This window comes from Marmota flaviventris, chromosome 15 (assembly GCF_047511675.1).
Source record: "Marmota flaviventris isolate mMarFla1 chromosome 15, mMarFla1.hap1, whole genome shotgun sequence".
Taxonomy (NCBI): Eukaryota; Metazoa; Chordata; class Mammalia; order Rodentia; family Sciuridae; genus Marmota; species Marmota flaviventris.
In genome coordinates, this window is record NC_092512.1 from 37,875,897 (window position 1) to 37,899,811 (window position 23,915).

Here is a 23,915-nt window from a genome sequence, read left to right on the forward strand (position 1 = left end):
ATCCACATTCTGTTTGGTCTGTTCCTTGGTGTGGACTTCTCAGACAGGGGTTTGTTTACTTGTGCCTATATTTCCTTTTACTCTGTTACCTAACAGCTCTTGAAATGACTTTTCTGGTGATTATATTCACTAAAATCATATATGGTCTCAGGGTATAAGACTGTATTAACAACTGTAACCTTTATAAATCTAAAATTCTTATTTTTGTTTTTATCTTGAAATTGTGAATAAAACACAAATAAAGAAAAAGATCAGATTAGTGCTCAAATAGACTCTCAGACGCTCTGACATAGCATAGTTCTGTTCAGACATGAGACCTTAAATTTAGTTCACTTGATTTTTTATATATTGGCAGGTCATAACCCTTTTTATAGTAAATTTTCTCAGAGGAGTGGATAATTCACATGACTTTATTTGGAACTTTTCTTTTGGATCTTGACTATAATTTATGATATCAAGTCTCATCATAGAGAAGAAACAAAAATAGGTGATGGTTTAGAAAGTTTATAATGGGTCTCTAGATTTTTTAAATTTGTTTAAGAGTGGTGACTTTTGGAATACCACCTTTGTAATATACTTTTTGTAGATTTATGCTTATCTTTGAAAGACATCTCATTAGGGAAAAAGAATTCTTGATTTTAAATAATCAACTGCTGTCTATTTTGATCAGATGTTTCCTTGAAAACTTAAAACTAAAAGTACAGGAAAAAACAAATCTGATAAAGTTACATGCCTTTTACAAAACATTTAAGTCCAATTTCCTTTTTTAGACTGAGGTGTAAATACTTTTTATATCTTGCTTCTCTCCTGCCCATCCAGTTTCATAACTTGCCCCTGTTTTATCATACCCTGTAGACTCCAGCTTCACAGTAAGAACTGGCTCCTGGAATAAAAACTGGATTCATATTTTGGTGTCTGCTATTACCTCAATCTCTCTTGCATTTTGAATGTTCCTCTTCCTTTCTGTTTTAGTGTATTTGTATCCATGAATGCCTGGCTTAAGTTTGCCAGGTAGTTTATTGTTTATTTAGTTACTAATTACTTAATTGGGCAAATCTTTATCACATACTTATAACATAAAGAACACAATAAGTACTGTGATCATTATAATTACGTTCCTTTTTGTGTCTATCCTTTGCCTTTTGTTGTTGTTAGCCTTTTTGATCAATTTGCAGGACTTGACTGTTTGCTAATAGTTGTGTGTATTTCACATCACATATCAGTAAAAAAGTTAAAAAATGAAATATCTGGTTAGTAGCAAAAATATTAAAGGAGGTGCTTCAAAATTTGACCTGTGGTTTTTTTTTTTTTTTGGGGGGGGGAGGGTGTTGGCATTTAGGAAAAGATAAAGGCATAGAACTAAGTTTGGGGGTTGATAAGGCATATCTAATTATTGTAACTGAGACTCAGTAGTAAAGGGTGAGGATGTATAGAAGTGCTGATGCTTAATATGGAGAAGGTAGTTCAGAGTTGGCAGGTAAGTTGGTAAAGAATTGTAATTGTGGCAGTAAATAGTAGTGGTATTAGAATTTCAGTGAAAGTGAAACTGCATTATATTCCAGTGGTTGTTAATAGTTTTTCTGACACTCCTGGATTTATTATGAGTAGAAATCACTATTTTTGTTAGTATTCTTGGAATCTGTAAAGTTGTGTATGTGACTTAAATTCCATATTTCTGCAGTTGGACATACAAACACAGCTCAGCTCTTGGTATCATATACATTTGATAACTGATGTTTTTATATCATTTTAAACCATCTTTTAAGTCTGGTATAACCTCTTTGTAGATAACCCAGCTATGTTGTCCCACTCTTGGAAATCATATTTTCTTAGTCAGTTTTTAATATTTGAGAGAAGAGTAGGTGTAATTGCCTTCCCTTGGAGTTTTGATGTATTCATCTTGGAAATATTCTAAGTGCCTAGAATAACTGATACCTAGCAAGTCTTTGATAAATGTTCTTTGAATTGAAACAGAATCAATTCCTCTACTGCTTATTCTGTGAATATAAAATGACCCAACCAATCCATTTAATGTTATATTTTTGTGGATAAGTTGTAATTTGCATGGCTACTGCTATTTGGTATTAATAATGTGAATTATTGAACAGGCAATAATAGTGTGCTTGTTAGTAGCTTTGGTATGTATGAAATACCAGCATATGTTACCTTAGTCTCTGATTTTTACAAAAGTTAGAAAATGTTTCTGCATTTAATTTTTTCACTTTTCTTTTAAAATATGTGTTTTAATAACTTTATAGGCTTCCTTTGGTTCAGGAGAAGGAGCTTTGTTTTTGTTGTTGTTAATGTAAGTTAATATAAGCATTATTTTCTTAAGCAACTAATTGTTTTTTGAGTTAAAAGGAATTAAAAATTCCTTTATTAGTATTTAGGGGAATACTATTTGAAACTTTCCTTGTGAGGAAATTTTTTATGAACCAGTTTATTTTATATTAAATGCCATTTAACATCTCTAAACATTTGTGCATTACAAATATTATATGCTGCAAAATAGAAACGTACAGCTCTGTGAAATTGAAGCTTTTAAAAGACAGGTTATATTTTTGATTAGAGGCTTTCAAAATGATCATTACATAATTGTAAAGCTATGTCTTGACATATGGAAGAAATAGAGTCTGTGTCTCAGATGTTTATTGTATACTTGGAACCATTCTAAGAAATTGCCTAAGGATATTCTTTCCCACTTAGGCTCATTTTTTTGATTTGGCCACTTGTTTTAATTCAACCTAGTATAGTAGAAAGAGTATGACCCCAGATTTTCAGAAGTATGCATTGTGGTTTTGGTTCTCTACAAACTAGATTTATAGTGTGAGGAAAATAATTTAATTGACAAGGACTTCAGTTTCCTCATCTGTTGAGCAACAAATAACATTAATATAGAGCTTTACATTGGCAGTTTTATTTACATGTCAGTTAGATGGAAAAGTTCAAAACACATTTATTGATCTATGCTTACCTCACTGGACATATAAGTAACACTAATAAACGTTCTTTTTGTATGAATTTACACAGAAGATGAGGTAATAGGTATGTAAAAAGCTAAATTCAATTTTGTAGAGTTAAGAGTTCTTTGGGAGCAAATAAAGGAGAAGCACTTAGCCTATTGTAGTTCAGAGAAAGAAATGCTTAGCAGATTGTTGAAAGAGTAGGAGTCAATGAATATAAGCTCCAAAAGGATAGGATATGTGTGTATTATTACTGTCATTGTTGTTCACTGTTTAGCTTCTGAACAAGCTTGACATAAGGGATGCTTAGTAAATATTTGTTGAAGGATTGAATGAATAAATGAATGAGTCAGGGAAGAGAAGGCAGAAGACATTTTAGAAGAGGAAACAAGCGTATGCTGAAATTTTATTTCAATCTTTAAAGCCCCAGTATCATATACCTAAGTCACCAAGAGAATGCTCCTGGCATCTGGTTTAATGGATTTTACTTTTCTCACACTTAATCAATTGGTGAAAATTGTTGCAATATTTTAAGTTGATGGGTTTATATTAGGATCATGTTTTTACATATTTTTTTTGTTTTTTTCTTGGAATTTTTCCTACTTTTTGTCCATGTTGTAAAGAGCAGCATATGCCATCCTTATCATTTTGCTAATGTCTTCTAGCTTCCTACATATTTTATCTGTTTCTTGAAATGTTTATGATACTTCTTTGAGAAGACATTCTTTGGCACTTCCTCATTTCTTGTTCTAATGTAGACTCATTGCTTTTTAGGTCTGCTGTACAACTGCATCCTTGGAATTTCTTTTCACTGGATTCCTGGGTTAGTGCCATCATTTTCTTATATATATTTCCTGTTTCCTTGGCTTTTCACCTTTGTTTTATATTCTTCCTAAATAATCATCTTTATGATATAAGAATAAAAGGTCAACTATTTGAGTCCTTGTGTATCTGAAAATGTCTGTAATTAATTTGGTTGATAGTCAACTTACATAGCACTTGAAATTGAAAATAGCTTTTTTTCCTTGGAGCCTTGAGACTTTTCCTCCATTATCTTCTAGTATCCAGTGTTGCCTACCATCATCTTATTTAGTTGTAGGTTTCCCCTTCCCTTGGGAAAATTTGGACTTTTCTTTTTATTCTGATATTTTACAAGAAATAAGATAGTTCACAAAGATATGTGTAGGTGTGAATCCTTTTTCCTAGTTATGCTCAGCATTCAGTATTTCCTTTTAATATAATCACTTGTCTTTCCTTAGTTTTGGAAAATTTTCTTTGATAATTCCCTCTTCTATTTTCTTCATTGAATGAGTCTCCTGGGGGATATGGATGGAGATATATATATATATTTTCTGCTCTTTTATCTTATGGAAGGGTGGAGGTAATTTATTCTACTTTAGTTTCTAATTCTTAGAACTTTTTATTTCAGCAGTTATATTTTAATGTACAAGAACTCTTTTTTGTGTATTTTAATTTATAAGAAATCTTTCTGTTTTGGTTATTTCCAAAATGTAGTGTTGCTGATTGATACATGGAAGCAAACACTTTTCAAATTGCTCTAAGAATAATGGGTCTTTTAAAAAGTTATTTTCTGATTCCTGAATCATCTCTTCTGGGATTATCATTTCACTTGTTTTATTTATTCTTGTTTTGCCCTTGAGACAGGAAGGCTGACTAGCTCTCACTGGAAGCATCTGGGCAATGCATTTTGACTGACATGCATAACCTTAGGGTGAATTAATTGGACTTTTGCTTTTAGAGGGAAGACCTCTCTCCCTTTTGTTTTGTTCTGTTCTGGGGAGTGATGCCAGAATATATGTAATCTTGCATGTACTTGGGAATGGAGGCGTACTGGAGACTAGAGCTATTTTCTTCTTTTCAGCTTCTGTGAAAAAATTATCTTTTTATCCCTTTTATTCACTAGAGCCCTTTGACCCTATACTATGTTTCTATGCTTGGAACCCTGTTAAGTTTACTTGATAGATTACTCCTTTTGTTACAGATTCTTTCCCTATTTTTGATTTTGACTCTCTCCATGGAAATGTTTCTATATTTTTTAGACTCTTCTGTGGTAATTCTTCTGTTATTAATTTTGTTTTAAAAAATTCTTTCAGTTTGAAGTTTCAGAGGAGAGACAAATAACTAAACAAATTAACTATAAATTCAGGTTAGTTCTTGTACTTGAATCGGTGCTAATCTCTCCTCACCCTCAATTGTCATATGCCCATTTACTCTTAGGAGTTCAAATTAGAACAGCTACTTTGAGGAGTAATTTGATGATCTCTTAAGGGTATGTATGTACTATAGTATCCATTTGATGGTTCTAGTCCTGTAACTTTGAGAAATCTCAGCATAGTTGTACAATGTGACCTGTATAATAATGTTGCAAAAGCAAAAAATTAGAAGCAAATTTAAATGTTGATCAGCACTGATTCCTGGACAAATTGCTGTGGGTTTTAGTCTTCATAATTTGTAGCTCTGTAATAGAGCCAAGCTCTGACTGAGAGTAGCACTCTGGTTGAAACCTTTCGTAATATCCAGCTGTGCAATGAGGATTATGTTAAAATACCAGGTAGGTTTTGTGTATTAAAATTTATGTAAGTGTTCAGTTGTTGTATTAGAGAACTTGTTAGTATCTACCTTTATCAGGATGAGATCTATTTCTGTGATACTGGGTGGAATGGAGAATAATGGAGAAGAAATCTAGACTGAAGAAACAACTTTTAAGTAATAGGTATATTTCTTCCTGAAGACTGGTGATACTCTTCTTATTTTATAATGGAAATAATTGGAAAATCCAGTTTTCTTTTTTTGGTATTGATAATTGAACCTAGGGGTGCTTAACTACTGAGCCACATCCACAGCGCCCCCCGACCCCCTTTATTTTGAGACAGGGTCTAACTCAGTTGCTTAGGACCTTTCTAAGTTGCTGAAGTTGTCTTTAAACTTGGGATCCTCCTTCTTCAGCCTCCTGAGCTGCTGGGATTACAGGTGTGCGCCATCATACCTGGCTCCAGTTTTCTTTAATTACCACAGTTTTAGAAGTATAAAGGACACATTAGGATCATTCTGCTTGGTTAATTCAGGTAGATATAGAACAGTGATGTTTATCTCAACTCCAATGTCAGACATTTGCTGAGTATTTTAAGAACAGTACTTGTTATATAGTACTTGTTATGTGCCAGGTACTTTCTAAATTCATTACTGTTTTTATGTTATTGCATTTAATCTTCATATGAGGATTTAACAGCTCTAAGGTGAGAGCTATTGTTGATCCATTTTCCAGATGAGAACTGGAATCAAAGACAAATTACAGAGAAATAAAAGATTGAAGTTATAGTTTTCTATAATTTCATAATGTAATTGTTAAGAGTATAGAATCTGGAGCCATGCCTGGGTTTGAATCCTACCTCTGCTATTTATTAAATGTGTGAACTTGGGCAGTTTTTAAACTCTCTTTGTGACTTAGATCTGTATTAAATGGGAAAGGAGACTACTTCATTGAGTGTTTCTGAGGATGATATGTTTTTAATGTGTCAGGAGAACAATTGGCACATTAAAAGCCCTCTATACATTTGTTGTTGATATTGTCATCATCATTCTATCATCTCACTTAGATGAGAGTGTCTTTGCATTGTGAACATTTTCTTTCAGATGTGTTTGGGTAGCACAATACCTAGCATTCACCATTATTACTCTGAATTATTGTTGTTAATAAAGGAAGTATATACTCCATAATATAGAGCTTACATATTTAGGTACAGTAAGAGTTTCTTTAATAGAATCAGGCAATGACTATTCAAAATATATAGCATATTTTATTCTAGTGCCCCTAGAGTTATTGTCTTGCATTTTAATAACATTTATAGTAAACATTTTAATAATATTTATAGTAAACATTTGACTTGTGGTACTTAAAGAAGGTATATATCCTGCCTTGAGGTTAATTATTTACTTCTTCAAACAGATCTCCCCCCCCCCCCCTTGGAGAAGGTATAATAAACTTTACTATTAATTATTAAGATTTATTTGGCTTGATATTGTCTCATTGCTAACAATAGAAATATTTTTTGATATATGTGGGTTTCTGTTTCATAAAATGCTTTTGAGGGGTTTATATATGCCTCTGTGTTACTGAACTAATTCATGTTTGACTTTCCTAATCACTCTATTGCATGTTCTCCCTTTGTGTAATAGATACTACTTCATACTGGATTTACGACTCCTTATATATTGAGTGCTTTTTTGTTGTCTTCTGATCTCTTTTTCAGGAATCTTTTCATGTGGGAAAGGATTTTAAAATGTCTACCCACTGACGATTTTCACAGTAGAGTATCAGTTCTCTTTCTCTGCAGATCAAGGGATTATAAGCAGCATGTATATATGTGTATTTACATATGGTGGAAGTAGTGAAAGCTTTCACTTTGAATCACCAGTTGTGGGACTTTGTGATAGATTATTAATCTTTTTTTTTCTTGCCAGACATGTGCAATCCAGATTTCATGAAAGACAGCCTCTCTTTGCCTTCTTGTATATAATAATGGTTAAAATATTCTAGTAATGTTTCTTAATGTATGTAGTTTGTGTTGAAGAGAAGATTTGTGTTTTCTGGACGAATCTCATAGCCTTTTTTATTGTTTAAAACCTTAGGTATTTTATACTCTCTTTTTTTTGGGTGGGATGAGATAGAATGGTAAAGGATGGTAGGGAGTTCCCGAGTTGTTCTGTTTTTCCCAGTGTTTTCTTGATCCTGCAAGCCCTTTTAAATTGTTTTCTTTTTCCTCAGGGAAAGAGGGAAAGAATTTTGGTTTTAAAGGAGTTGGAATAAGAGGTTTGAGGCTTGAGAGATGTTCAAATTAGTCTTACTTGTAAGCTTATATATTACTTTTGAGATTTAAGTATTTCAGAGATGGCTACATATTCCTCAGGTTTCTTTCAACTATTATTTTTTCAGAAGGGGTTTTGGTCATCATTGCATGTGATTTTATCACGTGTGTCATAAAAACTAATGAAAACAGAAACATTTGAGGCTTTCTGTAAAATGAACTCTGAATGCAATATTAATACAATTTGACATGGGCATTTTTTTAGCTGGAGGAGGTCTTTCTAGGAAGATGAAGGCAAAAAGGGCGACCTTTTGTTTGAAGTGTTCATTTTTTAACATATTTATTCTACTGCCTCTAATTATTGTTCCCTTTTGTTTGGGGGCTGAAAATGCAAATCAGTTAAGAGATCTTATACTGTTAGGTATCTAGAATAACCTCTAGAATTACTGGAGTTCGTGGCTTGTGTTTTGTACAAACCTCTTTTTCTAGGATTTTCTCCTCTCTTTGGTGTTACCTTTGAGATTATTCCATCATTTTTGATTCTTGGTTACAAATTAAAGAAAACCTTGCCTAAACTTTCTGGCTTAAATAAAAAGGAGAATTTATTTGCTAATATAAATAAAAAATTTCACAGAGTTAGTTTTGCTCGTGGCTTGGTTCTGGGTTAAAGGAATTGAATTCATCTTTTTGTTTTGATATCTCTTTATTGATTCAGCTTTCACACACTCTTTTCTTGAAGTTATAAGATGACTGCTAGCAGAAAAGTCTTGTGCTGCATTGCTTCAGAATGACTTTTTCTGAGCAAATCATTTTAGCCAAGAATGTGATGTGGTAATTGGCTTGGATCCAGGTCATGTGTCCCACCTGGAATCAGGAAAGTTGACTACTTCAACTACATGGCCTGAGGATTGGGAAGGTAGTGTGATTTCCTAAAAGGAAACCAGAGTATGTTAACATAGTAGAAGGGTGAATGGGTGCTAGTCTGATAAAAAAGAATATATATAGGAACATATTTAACAAACCTAAAAATCAAAACAAAAATATATCAGGAATAAAAAGCAATTTAAAAACTCCTCTAAAATAGCTCCCAAAATGAATGTTAAGCTTTGGACGAGGTCTCTGGTGACACTGAGTGTCAAAGCTATTGAACCCTCAACTCTTTCTTCCATTGCATTTAAGGGTAAGGTTGATGTTTCTCAAGGATCCTATTTCTGCTGTTATCAGTAGTTATGTTTATTGTAAGAATTCTCTTAGAAAATCTACTCATCAGGATTGAAGACCCGTGGTTCCCTTTAGACCAGAGTGGTTTGACCTGGATGTTATTTCTGATGTTTTTGACCCCTTCATTTACAACCATTTTCTCACCCTGGGAAGGTACTTCTGTTAGTGTCATACTAGAATTGTGAGAGAATGAGTCCATGGATGAGATTTGTGTATTTTTTTTTTTTTTTTTTTGGTACCAGGAATTGAACCCAGGGGCACTTAACCACTGAGCAACATCCCCGACCCTTTTTATTTTTTATTTTGAGAAAGAGTCTCACTAAATTGCTGAGGCTAGCTTTGAACTGATGATCCTCCTGCCTCAGCCTGTTGAACCCCTGGAATTACAGGTGTGTGCCATGTGCCTGGTGAGATTGAGTTCTGAGTGTTCTTTATGCTTGCTTCTTGAAATTCCAACTTGCTGCAGAAAAAAAAAAATTGGAAATTAATGACTATGCATTGTAGGATTTCACTACTAGAATTTTTATAGCATAAATCATACACATCATGCTTTATTATATCTTTTCTAAATTCTTTGATTGGATTATAAATACTTTGTGATTTTTTTTTCCATGTTACAATCTAGTCTCTTGAGTAGACTTTCCTCTTTACCTTAACTAAGTAAATTAAGCTTACAAAGGTATTTCTTTGGCTTCTCTTATTGGTAAGTTGCCCAGTTTCACCTTTATTACTATTCTTACTGGCATTTCTCCCAGTTCTGTTTTTTTCTTTCATCATTCAGGCCCATATTCATACACTTTATTTTTATATTGTTCATTGCTGTCCAGGCCTGCTGCCTATCACGCCAGATCTACAGTAAGCCCTGTCTCCCTGTCACAAACTTGACCCATTAGCACACTGTGATAATGGTTATTTGAAGTGATGTGGTTTAGTGGAATGACCCCTGAATGTGGAACAGGAAGACCAAGTTTCAGTGCCTGAATTGTTACTTATTAGCTCTGTAGTCTTGGGTACATTGTGTAACTCCTCTAAACTTCAAATTCCTAACCCTAAAATGGATTTAATATCACATTACTTGCCTTAACCTACATCAGTGTTTTCTTGTAAAGGACAAAAATGATGAGTGTCAGCATTCTGTAACCCAAGAAGTTCTATACAAATATAAATTCTTACATTATTACTGTTAAGGAAAATCTTTAAAAAATGGTAATTTAATTTTAAGTTACTAATGTTTAATAATTTGTTGAAATAACAGATCTTCCCCAACATCAGAAAAACATATAAAAATCATTATGTCTTATTTAGCAGTCTTATTTAGTTAGGTAATAAAAATGTACTTAAGTTAATTTTCCAGAAAATGTAAATATAGCTCCTTGAATGGCAAACCTTGAATTTTTTCTTTAAATCTTAATTTTAATAACATTTGATGGAGCTCAAACGGTCAGCAAAATTATTTGTACTTTTTTTTGGGGGGTGGGTATTGAACCTGGCCTTGAACCCAGTAATGCTCAACCACTGAACTTTATCTCTAGTCCCTGCAGCCCCCACTTTTAAAAAAATATTTTATTTTGAGACAGGGCCTTGCTAAGTTGCTGAGGCTGGCTTTGAGCTTGCCACTCTCCTACCTCAGCCTTCTGAGTCACTGGGATTATAGGTGTGTGCCATCATACCCGACTAATTATTTGTACTTTTAACCTGTGTGTAACTTTCTCCTCTCTCACCTTTTAATTATAAAAATTAAGGAAAATATTAACTTAAGCCCATTGTAAAAAAACTCAAATAGTAGAAAAGAGAAAATTAATGTTTCCATACCCACTTCTTTTACTTCCTTGAGGTCATGTCAGTTAATTTCTTAAGAGTTCTTTCCGCAGCTATATGTGCAAATCTTGTTTTAAACAAAGGATTCATACCACATGTGGAATTCTATATCTTGCCTTTCTCTAAACTTATGATATATTTTATTCACCTCTTTATGCCAGTGTGTATATTTGTAACTGAGTCCTTTTTTTCTAGTCTGTAGATAAAATGAGTTCCAACTTTTCACTTTTTTGCTATTAAGTTTGCAGAAACTTTTGTATATATGTATTGGCATAGTTGTGCTGTTCTTTAGACACATTCTGAGAAATGGAATTACTAATTCAAAGGGCATGATCATTTTTAAAAAATATTTTGTTTCTTGGTTATAGTTGGACATAATACCTTTATTTTTATGTGGTGCTGAGTATTGAATCCAGCACCCCGCATGTACTAGGTGAGTGCTCCACCGCTAAGCCACAACCCCAGCCCCATGGTTATTTTTAATAAATAGTTTTCCTATGGAACCACAAGGGTGCTACTTCATATATGATTGTTTTAAGAGTAGAGCAGGGTTTTTTTTTTTTTTTTTTGTGGTAAAAGATTGTAGATAGACTCCAGTAATTGAGCATACCTAAATTATGAAAGAGATACGAATTTTGCTTTTGGTGCTTTTCTGTTGCTTCTCTGACTTTTTCTAATTTTGCTAGATAAGTTTTTTTTCCCCTAAATTAATTCTATCAAAGAACTCTCCTTTGGGATTTTAAGCAAGGTTATAGACATGTTAGTTGCTGCTGCTGCTACTACTACTACTACTACTACTACTACTACTACTGTAGTTACTCATACTATTACACTAAGTTGTTATTGTATTCTTTAATTTTTCCACTTCTAGTTCTGGTTTTGAGGTTACTGTTTTCTTTTTAAAAGTTCAGATATGATCTTGTTATCTTTCCACTTGAAAATTTATAGATGTTTAAAACATTTGAACTTAACCTGACCTCCCATTTTGCACTGTTTATCCATACACATTGCATTGAAACACAAAGAGCCATTCAGTAGTACTCAACTTCATATATTTTTATTCCCAATGCCTTTGCAGACAATGATATTTCCTTTCCTCTTTGGCCACTTGATAAACTTTGTTCATTCTTTAAGAGTCAGCTTAGAAGTCACCTCCTTGATGGAGCCTCCCTGAAGTAGGGAGAATGGTGAGTTAAGATTGTTAAGGCTGGCAGAACCTGTACCATTTAAGTAAGGCATTTAAGGTTTTGTCAGAAGGGTTGGATTTTATTTTAAGATTATTAATTCTGATGCACAGATATCTTTCAGAACCACTGGAGTATTGCTTTAGTTCATCTTGTTATTTTAAACATTTAGCATTGTAATGATTTATTTTCCCATCCCATAAAATTCTGAGCATCATGAAGATTGAAACAGTAGAATAGACTTTTCAGTGAATTCTTGTTGGTGCCTACTTTTTTTTTTTTTAAGTTGTTGATGTACCTTTATTATTTATTTATTTATATGTGGTGCTAAGAATTTAACTTAGTGCCTTACACATGCCAGGCAAGTGCTCTGCCATTGAGCCACAACCTCAGCCCCTGGTGCCTACTTTTTATGGTTGTGTTGTATATTAAAATGATATGTGTAGATTGGTTGATAGTAATAACTCAATAAATGTAAACTGTTGTTATCACTGGATAGATAAATTCTGACTTGGGGAATATGGAGTGATTTCTTGAAAGACATGAGATTTGGTTCAGGCCTTTAAAGACTATGTAAGTTTCAATCCAATAGTTTTTAATAACTTATACAAAGTCATTATGAGAATGAAACTTAAAATTTTATAATAAAATACCCATCTGTCTGTGATACTTGAAAAGGAGAACAATGTCTTTTTGTATCCTTAACTAATAGGTATCTAACAGTAAAATTAACACATTGTTTTATATGCATAAATAATTGTAAGAAAGGTACAGTTTTAGGTAGGGTTGTCAAAGACTCACTTTTAGAAAGTTTAAATTCTATTAAAATTAAAAACTTAAAAGTTTTCTATTAAAATTTAATTTTGCAGGATCCTACAATACCTTCACTACTATTCATTTTGACTGACCTAAAAACATTAAGGCAGTCTATATACCTTAAACCTGTTGTGCCTGTGCCCTTGAGACAAGTTGGTGGGTATAATTTTATCAAAACCATATACACAGTGACATGTTAAATATATCATATTATTATACTAATCATAGGACTCTAGAAACAAAAGTCATGAGAGGACTAGATTCTATCAAAACCATCTTTTTGTTTTTGTACAATGAAATTCTTTTTAAATTTGCCAGTGAATTCATACTACTATTGAAACCAGATGTGGACTTCCGTCTTTTAATGTATTAGCTCAGCTACAAAAGTCTTATTTCCATCCCTGATTGCTGAATATTTCATTCATGGTTTATAATCTCTCTACCATTTTCTTTCTCTCTCATAAAACAGACTATAAAATGTGATTCAAGCGATTTTAATTGTCTATTTATATAGAGACAGAAATGAAATTAAACAATAATGTATTGAGAAAAATCTAATTATAAATAAAGTTATGTGATAAATTTTTTCATTTGATTCTTAACTTATTATTAAAGGACTGGGGCTTGAGAATGGATTTTAGAACCCAAATCTTCCATTATCTCCTTCCATTGAAAGCAGACCCTTTCTCCTGTCCGTCCCCCCCCACCCCCCGCCCCTGCCAAATGTTTTCAGTATAAACCTGAACATTTTCAAATAGTTGGGCATGGATCTACTTGACCGATAACTTGAATTTTAGTACTTTAAAGTTTTATGTAGTAGTGGGAAGAAATAGTTTCCAAATAAAAATCTAGCTACTTTTGGTAATTGGCTCTGTTTATATGCAAATGAAATTTGTTAAAGAAGCTTACTTGAAAACAAAACTCCACCTATTTAGTAAAATGACTGTCAATTTCTTTATTTTTTGGTTAAAAATGGTCAACATGTGTCTAACAGGCATGAAATAAACATAATATTAACATCTAGATCAGGGCCTCCTATGTAGTTTTCTCTAAATAAATATATATTCTGTCTCACACTACTCTCCTTCTCCATTAGTCACCCAGTACTTGAGGATTGGCTTAAATCTTGGTATGGATATTGTTCTTGTCTAAAGTTCATTCAATTCCCTTATTTTTAATAGGCCAGGTAAGAATTTATTACTTTAAATTTTCTAGATTTATCTGCATTTTGGTACTACAATGCTGAAATTTCACCCATTACTTTCTACCATTTTCCTCATCTTAATGAAAAGAAGAAAATGGCCTTACTGGTTTCTAAGTACCATTTTATGATTTTTACATTTTTGATTTTCACTTCATTATTGAGTTTCTATATTTGTAGTCTTCTCTTTCTGTGGGTGGTATATTACTTTTCTTATCCAAAGTCTTTTTTTTTTTGGTACCAGGGGTTGTACCCAGGGGTGCTTAACTATATCCCCAGCTCCTTTTACTTTTTATTTTAAGGTAGGGTCTCACTAAGTTGCTTAGGGCCTCACTGAATTGCTGAGACTGACTTTGAACTTGTGATCCTCCTGCCTCAGCCTCCCAAGCCACTGGGATTACAGGAGTGTGCCACTACACCTGGCTCTATTAATTTTAATGACACTTTTTCTTTCCTTCCCTAAGTAATTGCCCTTTCATTGTGATTCCATTTTAGTTTTAAAGTGCTTTTTGTAATGAGTTTATGTCATTCCTACTAGATGGGAACCCTTCAAGGTTAGGTTGATGATTTTTTCCCCCCTTATTTAGTATAGAATAAGTACTAGGTAAGTGTTTTGGTTTTTTTCAGTGAACAAATGTTTTGTAGGTTTTTGTAAATTAAGAAATCACTTCTTTATTCTTAGGTCACTTTTATACATAGTTCGTACTCTTCTTGTCTGCCACATTCTTAACATTGTGACCTATATGGGATAATATATAACTGATACTCCATTGTTTAATTTGCTTTTCTTTGATAATAGTTAAGTTTATTTTTCATATATGTTAACCATTTCCTTTATAGATTTGTGAGTCATATATTCATTTCATTGGCCTGCTTATTTATTGGGACATGATTCTTTTTCTGAAGGATGCAAGCTCTTTACAATCTAAATAATTCTCTACACTTAAATATCTTACTGTGTTTGCTGTGATTATTTCTCTGAACTTATTTTTTTTTAATGTAGATAAATCTAATAAATTCCCATAATTCTTTGTTTACTTTTTTATTAGAAACTATTTTTCCTGCCTTGTGATTTGAAACCTACTTTGATTTTCTATTTTTATTTAAATATCTTTAAATGTTTGAGTAATTGATCTATGCATTTGTATCAGTGGGATTTAACAACATCTGTTTTCGATACAGTACTCATAAAGACATTCATAATATGCTTAGGGATTACTTTTCAGGCCAGGTGAGTGTGCTTATTTGAAGGATATATTAACAGGTATACTGTCTTGTTGACTGATACGTCATTTTAAATAATTTGAATTTTAATTCTGAGGTGGGGCAGGCACTCTGTCTGATATTCAAGGCTGATAGTTTTTACTTTTTCGTGCATGGATGTTGTTAACCATAGGTGGCTGTTCAGGTTGATTAATATATGGTTGGCAGCTATTCTGATTAGACATTTGTTTTTCTGATTGTCACACATTTTGATATCACCCTTGGAACAAGCCTGAAATCCCCTGTCCCTTTTTAATTTTGTGACAGTTCATACTTCATGTTGGTAACATCTAGGACTACTGAGACAAAGGGGTATGACTGCAGAAGTCTTGTGGGCTTTGCCACTTAGTGTTTGTATGACATTTGGTAGACTGTATAATTTCTCTGAATTTGTTTCCTCATCTATAAAAAGTGTGATAATAAATATTTCTGCTTGCATATTTGAGTAGCTGTGAAATCACCTAAAATAATTGTTATAAACTGTTGTCTAAAGACAGAATTACCACAGCTAACTTGGGAGGCTGCGGTAGGAGGATCACAAGTCTGTGGCCAGTCTAGACAACTTAGCAAGACTTTGTCTCAAAATAAAAAAAGGGGCTAGGGATATGATAGAGTTCAGTGGTGGCGCACTTGCTTAGCAAGACAAAATTATAACCAATTTAGTAAAGATCTAAATTGGCTTTATTTGGGATTCTAGAATCAGGCAATACTTCATTCTATAAAATAGAATCAATGTTCCAATGAGCAAAACAGAGGAGGTTGGTTTTATAAAGAAAGAAAGGATGGAAAAAGTAGAAACAAAAACCAAAAAGCAGGTTGAGTTTTTCAAAGTTACTCTCCTGTAGCTGAGCATGGTGGCCCACACATGTAATCTCAGCTGCTCTAGAGGCTGAGCAGGAGGATCACAAATTTCAGGCCAGCCTGGACAATTTAGCCAGATGGTGTCTCAAAATAAAATGAAAAGAGCTGGGGATGTAGCTCAGTAGTACAGTGCTTGCTTAGCATGTGTGAGACCCTTCCTTCAGTCCTCAGTACTGGAAAAAAATTTCTTTCCTCATAAATCAGGAAGAGGGAAACAGAATAATAGAGAAATAACTGGTTAACAATCAGGTTACTTTTTGGTAAGGATTAAAGCAGAAGGATCTTTATTATCATGTTATTTGAAATTAGTGTATTTAGGAAACTTGACTGCTGTCTCTCATTTTCCTGGTTTTTAAGAATGTCAGGTAACGATTTTGGTATCAGTTTGATATCTTAGAACTTTATTATGAGTGACTCTATTTTAAATTTTAGTATGGTGTGTTAAGGTCTAGTGCAGGAGCTCAGTCCAAAATAATGGCTTCCTATAATTTTTAAATCTATACTGTAAAATAAAAATTTAAGAGAACATATGCTTCCATGTTATAGAAAATATTCACTTATTTATTTATTGTTTAAAATGAGTTTATTGAGAAAAAATTTTCAGAATTGAAGTCAAAAATTTTGTGTAAAGATACATCTTTTGAGCCTTAACATTAAAAAAAAAATTTTTTTCCCCCCTTCCCTGTGCTGGAGATTGAACCTAGGGCCTTGTACATCTAGTCAAGTGCTCTTCCACTAAGCCACATTTCCAGCCCTCAGATGGGTTGTTAAAATGATAGTGTACCACAAATAATTTTTATTATTTATATACTAATGTGAAGGATGGCTTATTCTGTCATTTTTGATTGGAGGAGCATGTGAAGTGAGTAAGAGGACAGTGACTCCCTGAAGCAGGAGAAAGGATTTATTACTAATAGGAGAAAAGCATAGTGAAATTTGCTTCAGGTCTGCCTTCTTCCACCTTTAACAGTTTGTAGCTATATTTAGGCCAGGCCCTCTGGTGTTCTTATAAGCTTCATGAGGACTGGAACTGTCAGTTCCCTTCATCACTGTATACCCAGCATTTTCAATTTGTACAGTAGAGCCCAGGCAAATAGATATTTGTTGAATGAACAAAAAGATTGATGTCCAAAAGAGTCTGAATTTATTTGATTATTAAGAATAGACTATTTTCACATGAAAATGTTTTGTTGATATCTTATAGAATTAGAATGAACCTTTTAAATCATCTAGCAAAGTCAGACAGTTCATGAATCACTATAAGATCTCTGGCAAATCTTTTTTTAGTATGTGATTTTTTTTTTTTTTAACCAGGCACTTTATAGCATTGAAATCGGACAGATCTTGAGATTCTGTTGTACACTAGATCTATTTTATACTGAACTTTCTCTAGTGCAGCTCCAAAATAAGAATTATAGGGGCAGAGATGACAAATCAGAGAGTTAATGGAGGATTAGTAACATTTATTAATTGGAAATTCTGTACTGTTAGGAAGATAAAAATTGAAGTCTAGGCAACCAAAAAAGATCATCACTGAAGTAATTAAACAAGGTACAGTTTTATGGACTGATACTGCTTTTGCAACATCCTACACTCTAATCTTCAGGCAGGCAGTTGAGGGTGGGGAGAGAGGAGGAAACCCAGACACAAACTATACTGTAGCACCACTATCTTGCACACCTTCTGCAGTGGTACAGTGTGGGACCTAAATAAATTCCTGCCTACAAATCACAGACCTTGGTTGCTAATGACTAATTTAGCAAGATTGAGAACATCACACATAAGAATATGTAATAACAAATCCCATCATTATGTGCAACTATAATGCACCAAACAAACAAAACAAAACAAAAAAAGACTAGGAACATCAGATTAAAATCTGAGAAGAGCTATTCCAGGAAGAGCGTCCTAAGGTTCTCAGAAAAATGGGGAACTTGATATATATGATAGAAAAGAATTTCAGCATAAATCAGTAGAGGCACAGAAATTTATTTAGGAGAGCAATGAATATACATTCAAGGAAGAATGCCAGTCATCTCGAGAGTGGAGACTGTTTGGGGGTTCCTGGCTCCTCTTGAAACTTGGTGAAGGGTGAGTATGGGTTGCTTTGTAGGGATGACATCAGTCTGGTGATTACAGAATGGTTTATTGTGCTCTGGTCATTCTCTGGATCTTTAGGCATATGTGGATAGTGATCAAGAGATAGTGCTGGAAAGTCCCTTAAGTTATAGTTTCTAAAAAGATCATATCTCTCTTTGCTTTATTGGTTTATTGATGGACTCACAAACAGTGCACAAGGTAGATTTACCGATTTCCTGGAAAATTGGGAGTGACTGGCTTGGGAGAGTGACTGACCTGACAATGTATTAGAATTCCAGATTAAAATTATATTTCCTTGTCCTTCATGTCTTCTTTTTACCTTTTTTTTTCTTCAAACTTCTCCTGTCCTACATTAGGAGGATACCTGCTTTTTGCATCAATAAGTCTGTATCCACTCTTTCACTATTTATTGAATACTGACTCTATGCCAGGCATGGTCATATTCATCTGTGAACAAAACAAAGATCCTTGCTCTTGTGGGTCCTTTAGTAGAGTGCTATCCAATAGAAACATAAGTCACATGTAATTTAAAATTTCTAGTAGTCACATTTAAAAGGAAAAAAGACACTTGTAAAATTAATTTTACTAATGTGTGGTATGTATTATGTATGATATCAATATGATGTAATATGAAATAGTATAATTTAAATGTATTAAACACTAGTATTTCATAATATAAAGTCAACATTAATGACTACATTAGAACACTAATATATAACACACTTAAAAGGGAATCACAAATTATTAGTAAGATATCTTACATTCTCTTTTTTGTATTAAGATTTGATCTTGGGCTGGGGATGTGGCTCAAGCGGTGGCGCGCTCGCCTGGCATGCGTGCGGCCCGGGTTCGATCCTCAGCACCACATACAAACAAAGATGTTGTGTCCGCTGAGAACTAAAAAAAATAAATATTAAAAAAAGACTCTCTCTCTCTCAAAAAAAAAAAAAAAAGATTTGATCTTTTGTGTATATTTTACCTTTATGTCGTATTTCAATTTTTAGAAAGCATATATAGTTAGTGGCTACTGTATTCATAGTCAGGCTTTAGAGCATAGTGCTTGCTTTCTGTGGATCGACAAGTCACACCATCTTATTTGAGACAGAGTTAGTGTTAGGGTTAAAAAAAAGTTCCTGGAAGGGCTGGGGTTGTGGCTCAGTGGTAGAGCGCTCGCCTAGCACATGCGAGGTGCTGGGTTCAATCCTCAGCACCACATAAAAATAAACAAATAAAATAAAGGTATTGTGCCCAACTATAACTAAAAAAATATTAAAAAAAAAAGTTCTTGGAATTACCAGAATTTTCAAAAAATCCACACTCCTTATCCATTGGCTGGTAAAAACCTTAGATGACTTGGTGCTTGTTTGTCTCTTTTTCTTGCCAAATCACTCTGGCTAGAACTTTATCTAGTACTGTGTTCAATAGATATCGTGAAAGCAGGCATCCTTGCCTTGGTTCTATTCTTGAAGAAAAGCTTTCAGTCTTTCACCATTGAGTCTTTTGTTCACTGTAGGGATTTTGTATATGACTTTTATTATGTTGAGATAATGCAGTTTTCTTCTATTTCCAGTTTTGTGTTTTTATTATGAAAGAACATTAAATTTATCAAATGATTTTTCTGGTATCAGTTGAGATGATCTTGTGGCTTCTTTTCTTTTGTTCTAGTAAGACGATGCATGCACTACATTGTTTAAATTTTGTGTATTGCACCATCCTAATATTCTGTGAATATATTTCATTTGGTCCTGGTGTATAATCCTTTACTTTCCTACTGAATTTCAATTGCCAGTTTTTTGTTGAAGATTTTTGCATCAATGTTCATAAAGAATATGGTGGGGGCTGGGTTTGTGGCTCAATGGTAGAGTGCTTGCCTAGTATATATGAGGCACTGGGTTTGATCCTCAGCACCACATATCAATAAATAAAATAAAGGTCCACTGACAACTAAAAAAAAATTAAGAAAAAAGAATATGGTGGTAGTTTTCTTGTAGTAGCTTTGTTATTGGGATAATAGGAGTTTTAGAAGTGTTCCTTCCTCCTCAGTATTTTTGAAAGTTTTGAGAAGTTGAGTCAAGGTATTTTTACTCCTGCCTCTTGCTTTTAATGTAGAATGTTGTGTTCCTGGATAGCCATTTACATGGTTGGCTCCTTCATATTGTTTAGACCTCAGTAAAAATGCTTTCCTAGGAGTGTAGCTCAGTGATAGAGCATATGTGAGGCACTGGGTTGGATCCCCAGCATCCTGCCCCTACCCATTAAAAAACAGTGCCTCCCCCAAAACAAAAACCTATCACAAACAAAAATTCAGTTTTTCTTGGATATCTGATCTAAAGCAGTTCCTTAGTTATTTTTACTTAATTCTCAGAAATTTCATTACCCTCTGAGCAATTATCATTGACTTTTTCTTGTTTTAATCTTTTTATTTCTATCAAATTATCCCTTCCTATGTACACAGAATATAAGTTTCACGAGAACAGTCCTTGTCTTTTGGGGTTGTTATGGTTGTTTCATTACATGGTCATAATTGAGTAAGTCAATGGACATTGGTGACACTCATAAGTCAGGGGATGGGGCTGAAATTTCCAACTCTCTAATCACAAGGTGGTTTTCTTTGGCAGCTGTCTCTCATTTGAAGCTATGTGGGGGCCCTGAAGAGCCATTTCATTAGAATAAACTCTGTGAGGTTGAAAGGAGCATATTATGAATAATAAAAAGTAGTGCTTTTATCCCCATCATTCAGCAAATTCCAAGGTGTGTTTAGAAACTCCTATGACAGGAACCTGGAAAGAAGACCAGATATTTATTATCATTTTGTAATATCTTACTACTTTAGAGGATTGTGGTAAGGATAAATGAGACAGTGCATGCAGAACTCTTAGCAATTCTTGGTTCAAAGAGTAGTGGCTCCGCTACTATAACAGTCCAGAATGTTTCTTTTCCCTTCTCTTCTTGCTTGACCTTTTCTCATGTTTCTTTTCTCTTGAAGCCTTCACATTTATTTCCAGTTTCCTAATCTTTCTCAGACAATTTCACTTTTGAGCTTTCAGTGTTAGGTCAGAAATCAGGCTTGGGTGGATTAGGGGTGATCTGGCTGGAAGCAGGAAGGGTGACATTGGTTAAGTGCTTCATGCAGAAGACTTGCAGCAAGTCTCACTGTGTTCCTTTATTTCCTTTCCTTGGTGTAAAGCTGTTGGTCTTCATTTTCTTCAAGAATTGCAGGCATCACAGGGAAGAGTGTCTGAATTTGCTTTTTCAGAACAGGTAGCTATAGTAATACCTGCCACCCAGGTATTAGACAACATGTGAAATAGTGATTTTGTATGGTCCTGCTGATTTTTGGGACATGTTTTTTGCTTTATGAATGACACTGGTAATTTTATTTCTTTGTTTTTGTTTTTTCTTTTTTTTTCAACATTGGGAATTTTGTAGAAAAATTTGATTATCCTTTCATCAGAAAAGTGTTATGAAAATAATGACAGATGTTTGTGTGTGTATGGGAATGGGTTCTTGATTATTTTCTCTTTAGCCTTTTAGTAGAGGTTTAATGGCCATTAGGAAGAAGTACTTATACGTGTGCTCTCTGGTAAGAATTTATCTAAAATGGCATTTTAATATAGTTCAAAAAATATTTCTTTCCAGTTAACAGAAGATGAAATTGCAACCATTCTAAAATCTACACTGAAAGGATTAGAATATTTGCATTTTATGAGAAAAATACACAGAGATATAAAGGCTGGAAATATTCTCCTTAATACAGAAGGACATGCAAAATTGGCAGATTTTGGAGTGGCTGGTCAGTTAACAGTAAGTTAACTTTAATAATTTTGGAAACACTTTTGCTCATTTGGTGAGGCTTGATTGTAACTAAACTTTGATAACTTTTTGGGGGGTCTGGAAAGAAACATGTAACTTCATTGTTCTTGTGGAGGATCCATAACTGAGCCAAATTGTAAGTTTATAATTTAAGGGACAGTGAATATAAAAATACATCTTGTAGTCATCAGAATGTTTAAGTGTTGTAACAGGGAAGCTATATCATTTCCCTTGGTACATTGGTTTTTATAGTTTTTACTGTCATAGTACTATTTTCATTGACTGCCTTTAATGAAGTGGAGATAGTTACTTGTAGACTCTTGGTTATTTCTAAAATTCCTAATATATCATACTACAACTAGTTGAGGATTTAGGAAAACAGTCCACTCCCTGTCGAATTTGAGAATAGAATTTGATGTTTTAGCATAAATATTTTAAAGAACATGTTGTGTGGGCTGGGGTCGTGGCTCAGTGGTAGAGCGCTCACCTAGCATGCGTGGAGGCACTGGATTCGATCCTCAGCACCATATTAAAAAAAAGATATTAAAAAATGTTGCATACAGATTTCCTTTGTGTTTTATAGTAGTATTCATATTTATGTAACGTTTTTGCAGGATACAATGGCAAAACGCAATACTGTGATAGGAACTCCATTTTGGATGGCTCCTGAGGTAATTCAAGAAATAGGATATAACTGTGTGGCTGATATCTGGTCACTTGGCATCACTTCTATAGAAATGGCTGAAGGGAAACCACCTTATGCTGATATACATCCAATGAGGGTAAGAAATTATAGTTTGTTGTCAACCTTGTAAGTGTTTCAGTTTTGCAATGCATACACAGAATAGTAAATATTAGATAAATAAGTTCATTTGAATTTAGATTCTGTGCAAAAAGTAGTAAAATTATCTGTCAAAGATTAGCGACTGTTAATTCTCTTCTCCTTGTATTCTTTTTTCCCCGGTGGCAGGGATTGAACCACTGAGCCACATCCCCAGCCATAGTTCTATTTTTTATTTTGAGGCAGAGTCTCACTAAGTTGCTTAGGGCCTCGCTAAATTGCTGAGGCTGGCTTTGAACTTGTGATCCTCCTGCCTCAGCCTTGCTGGTTGCTGAGATTATAGGCTTGAGCCACCATGCCTGACTCCCCTACACTCTTTTTTTAAGTTTTAAAAAATTTGTATTTTTAAAAAATTTTTATTATTTTTTTACTGTGAAAAATATATATAGTCATATAAAATATGACTAAAACTTTTTATTAAGGTAAACCTGGATAAAAACTAGAATGTATCACCTACACAAAACATTATACCCGTACACATCTGTAAAATACTCTGAAATTTTATATATGTATGTATTTAAAAGGTATAATCACTAAAATTTTCATAAGACATAATTTTCACTTAGTGAGAGTTTCATTATACTTAGGTGGTAAGAAAATTTGAGACCATAAATTAATAAAAAAAGAAAATTGATGAGAAATCAACAAGTTAATGACAATGTAGCATATTTCATATAAACATGCCTGGTACAAAGCCTTAACCACAGAGAATCTCTGAACTTCCTTAGCTCCTTCAATTTATTTCTACTCTTTTTTAAAATTTATTTTATTTTATTTCTTACATACATGACAATAGTGGAATGCATTACAATCATAATTATCCATTCACAGCAGAATTTTTCGTAACTCTGTATATAAAGTTTGTTCACGCCAAATTATGCCATTATACATGAGCTCTCTTATTTTTTTTTGCATTACAATTCTTAATACACCTTTATACTACAATTTATCATATCTCTGTATATAAGGTATGTTGACACCAAATTCACATCTTCATACATGTATTTT

The 23,915-nt window shown here is 33.5% G+C and overlaps 1 protein-coding gene across 1 annotated transcript in view; it reads left to right on the forward strand.

The window, feature by feature from the left end:
* The window catches only part of Stk3 (serine/threonine kinase 3), a 324,266-nt gene that overhangs the window by 78,442 nt on the left and 221,909 nt on the right, over nucleotides 1–23,915 (forward strand). The window contains exons 5-6 of the mRNA XM_071602220.1: nucleotides 21,893–22,057; nucleotides 22,681–22,848. Of these exons, the coding sequence (XP_071458321.1) occupies nucleotides 21,893–22,057; nucleotides 22,681–22,848 (333 nt within the window). The remainder of the gene's footprint in view (nucleotides 1–21,892; nucleotides 22,058–22,680; nucleotides 22,849–23,915) is intronic.